This window comes from Chelonoidis abingdonii, chromosome 12, assembly GCF_003597395.2.
Source record: "Chelonoidis abingdonii isolate Lonesome George chromosome 12, CheloAbing_2.0, whole genome shotgun sequence".
In the NCBI taxonomy this organism is placed as follows: Eukaryota; Metazoa; Chordata; order Testudines; family Testudinidae; genus Chelonoidis; species Chelonoidis abingdonii.
Genome location: NC_133780.1, coordinates 258,118 through 259,656, shown reverse-complemented (window position 1 = coordinate 259,656; position 1,539 = coordinate 258,118). Strand labels below are relative to the sequence as shown.

Here is a 1,539-nt window from a genome sequence, read left to right as displayed (position 1 = left end):
CATGGATCTCCCAGCCTTGGGCACAGCCATGGTACGTACCGTCCAGGACTCCTTCTCCCCCCCACAATGTCCCCCCAGATCCCCTCCCCCGGATCCCCTGCCCATGGGCAGAGCCACGGTGGCACAGCCACGGTACATACCAGCTGGAACACCCTCCCCCATTTCCAGCACCCCTGGCTTGTACACATTGTTAGAACCCCGGGTCCAGTTTGGAGCCCCCAGCTGGGGAGGGAGAAGGGGATAGCTCAGTGGTTTGAGCATTGGCCTGCTAAACCCAGGGTTGTGAGTTCAGTCCTTGAGCGGGTATTTAGGGATCTGGGGCAAAATCAGTACTTGGTCCTGCTAGTGAAGGAAGCGGGCTGAGTTCAGTGACCATCCAAGGTCCCTTCCAGTTCTGTGAGATAGGTATATTAACTCCAGCGGGCTGGGGATACGTTGGGGAGGGGCCAGAGAAGAGCCATGGGAACGGTGGAGGGCTGGAAAGCCTGGAGCCCAGAAGCGCCGTCTGTTTCACTGACCCCGGAGAAGGCGAAGGGGTGACGTGATCCCCGTCTCTGTCCTGCTGGGCTCCCCAGTCTAGCCCAGGACGCTCTAACGCCATCCACCGGCTGGGGAATGAACCAGTGGAACCATATCCCAAGGTCCTGGCAGATTCTCCAGCCCAGCCGTATTTAACCCACAGTTGACTGGTTCTCTCCGAGATCTGCTCCGGGGATTATCATGGGGCAGGTTGCTGGCCTGAGCTGTACAGAGGGTCAGACCGCTCCCTTCTGGCCTCGGAATCCATGGATTGGAGTGGGCTTGGGAAGGGGAGGGCCATATAAGGGCCCTGACGGGTCTGCAGGTGACTCTGGGGATCAGTGGGAGGAGTGCTGGTGGGTCCTGGACCCACACGGTAGCGAGAGTCCCCCTCCTCTCCCTGCACTGTCCCTGGGCAGGCTCCTGGGAGAGGGACTAGGGCAGTCTGCCCTGACCCCCCCAACTACCCCCTGGTCCACCCACAGCTCTGAAGGCAAAGAGCAGCTCTGGCGAGGAGGACAACGGGCCCCAGGAGAGGAAGGCCGGCAAGGTGCGTGCCCCTGACAAGGCAGCACCCAAGAAGAGGGGCCAGGAGTCAGAGGAACGGACTCAGGAGTCCAGTAAGTCGTCGGGGGGTGCTGGAGGGAGGGAGCTGGGTCCGTGGGGGGCACCATGGCACAGAGAGCATCTGGGGAAGGATAAGGGGGGCGCGGCGCGGCGGAGAGGGTTTGTGATCAGGTTGGGAGGTTACAATTCCTGTCTCCCTCCCCGCCCTGCAGCAATGAAGGTCTCTGGGTACCTGAACCTGGCGGCCGACCTGACGCACAACTTCACGGACGGGCTGGCGATCGGGGCATCATTCCTGGCAGGGGCTGGGGTGGGGGCTGTGACCACCCTCACCGTGCTGCTGCACGAGGTGCCCCACGAAGTGGGCGACTTCGCCATTCTCGTCCAGTCAGGCTGTAGCAAGCGCAAGGTACAGCCTCGGCCCTGGGATCCCTGCTGACCCTGTCCCGGACC

General features: G+C 62.2%; 1 protein-coding gene across 3 annotated transcripts in view; it reads left to right on the top strand.

Moving 5' to 3' along the window:
* Positions 1-1,539, top strand: part of SLC39A7 (solute carrier family 39 member 7) — an 8,156-nt gene that overhangs the window by 3,473 nt on the left and 3,144 nt on the right. Inside the window, exons 6-7 of one of the 3 annotated variants that reach the window (XM_075071520.1) lie at positions 1,005-1,069; positions 1,299-1,495. In XM_075071520.1, the coding sequence (XP_074927621.1) occupies positions 1,005-1,069; positions 1,299-1,495 (262 nt within the window). Of the gene's footprint in view, positions 1-1,004; positions 1,140-1,298; positions 1,496-1,539 lie in introns of all 3 variants that reach the window. The other 2 variants (XM_032788388.2, XM_075071521.1) reach the window with 2 other exon arrangements.